The following is a 1910-nucleotide window of genomic DNA, read 5'->3' on the forward strand; positions in this document are numbered from 1 at the left end:
CTCAACATGCTGCTAGATAGGAGCCTAGAAATAAAAAATAAAAATTATTGGGTTATATATTTGATATTTATCAATGTATGGATAGTAAATAAAATCATGTGAGTGATGATATTGCCAGGAGAAACAATAGAGTATGGCCAGAAAATTGCTCAGAATAGGAATGGTTATATTTCAAGCATGAGCAATGAAGAGAAGCCAGCAAAGGAGGCTGAGAAGGAATAGAAATTGCAGAAATACTGAAGAAAATCTGGTGAAGGTGGTGCTATCAAAGACTAAAGGTAGTAGAATGGTAGAATTGATAATAGTGAACTAGATGATAGCAAAGAAGATGATGGTCATGATTCTCCTTCTGTGTGATTGTTAGTGAGACTGGAAGAACTAATAACCAGAAATATCCATTTATTTTCAGCTCCATCCCTGAGGAATGATAGCTCTCTTCAGTCCTCAATTCATGCTCTTATCCAACATTACTCAGTTTAGTCCCATGTTCTACCTCACTGGCTTTCCTGGACTGGACACCATCGAACACTGGATTTTCATCCCCTTTTTCCTTATGTACCTTGTGGCCATCTCAGGCAATTGTTTCATTCTGATAGTTATTAAGACCAACCCTCGTCTGCACAGACCCATGTACTATCTACTCTCTTTTCTGGCCTTCACTGACCTGGGACTGTCAGTGTCTACCTTGCCCACCACTATGGGAATCTTTTGGTTCAAATCTCATGGTATCTACTTTGTGGCTTGTCAGATCCAGATGTTCTGTATCCACTCATTTTCCTTCATGGAGTCCTCAGTGCTCCTTATTATGTCCTTTGACCGCTTTTTGGCTATCTGCCACCCCCTTAGGTACTCGGTCATTATCACTAGCCAGCGAGTGATCAGGGCAGGTCTGGCTGTCATCTTCCGGGGACCTGTGGCCCTAGTTCCCCTTGTCCTCCTCCTGAAGACTTTTCCCTACTGTGGGCCTCGAGTCCTTTCCCATTCTTTCTGCCTACACCAGGAAGTGATACACTTGGCTTGCACAGATACCACCTTCAACAACCTGTATGGGCTGGCAGTGGTGTGTTCACTATGATGCTGGACCTGGTGCTCATCGCACTGTCTTATGGGGTCATCCTGCACACCGTGGCAAGACTGGCCTCCCAAGAGGAGCAGCTCCGAGCCTTCCAAACATGTACCTCACACCTCTGTGCTGTACTGATATTCTTTGTGCCTATGGTGGGGCTGTCCCTCGTGCACCGCTTTGGGAAGCACGTCCCACTTGCTGTCCACCTTCTCATGGCCAATGTCTATCTCTTTGTGCCTCCCATGCTTAATCCAATCATATACAGTATTAAGACCAAGGAGATCCGCCATGTCATCAGCAAACTCCTCAGTCTTAGGAAGGTCAGTACTAAGTCTTGGAGCTAAAGATTCCAGAGGGTGCCCAGGGGAAGTTCCCAAATCAGGCCAAAGATTTACAGCATTGAGAACCTACCATCACCCCACATGTTCCCCAAGTTTTTTTTCCACTGCCCTAATTAAAATACGTATGGATTTCTTTCCTGAGTTATGGGTTACGAGTGCTGATGTTCTCTTGCTTAAATTATAATTCCTCCTACGTATGAGACCTTGCTGTTTTGGTAGCACCAAAAACGGCCCAGAAGATTCTGTTGAGGGTCATCAACAATGTACAAATATTAAAACAAAAATGAAACAGAACAAAAATTAAAAAGGAAAAGTACATTAAAAAGCATCCAGAACAGAACCTGGAAAAGAAGAGATAAATTAACCTCAAGAAAAGTACCTTTCATTAATGGTTCCTTGGGACTGCTTCCCTCTTCTCTACCTGGTCAAAGTCCTTCTCTTCACTTTCTATACTGGTTAAGCCATGTCCTTTGGACTCTTTAGTCACATTGGAAGAATCAGAA

General features: G+C 43.3%; 1 protein-coding gene across 1 annotated transcript; it reads left to right on the plus strand.

Moving 5' to 3' along the window:
- The first annotated feature begins 445 nt into the window (after nt 1-445).
- LOC115526290 (olfactory receptor 51M1-like) lies at nt 446-1410 on the plus strand. The gene is given in 2 exon segments (XM_030333740.1): nt 446-1058; nt 1061-1410. Coding segments are annotated over 2 exon segments (957 nt in total). The 5' UTR covers nt 446-451.
- Nucleotides 1411-1910: the final 500 nt, after the last annotated feature.

Source organism: Lynx canadensis, chromosome D1 (assembly GCF_007474595.2).
Source record: "Lynx canadensis isolate LIC74 chromosome D1, mLynCan4.pri.v2, whole genome shotgun sequence".
Taxonomy (NCBI): Eukaryota; Metazoa; Chordata; class Mammalia; order Carnivora; family Felidae; genus Lynx; species Lynx canadensis.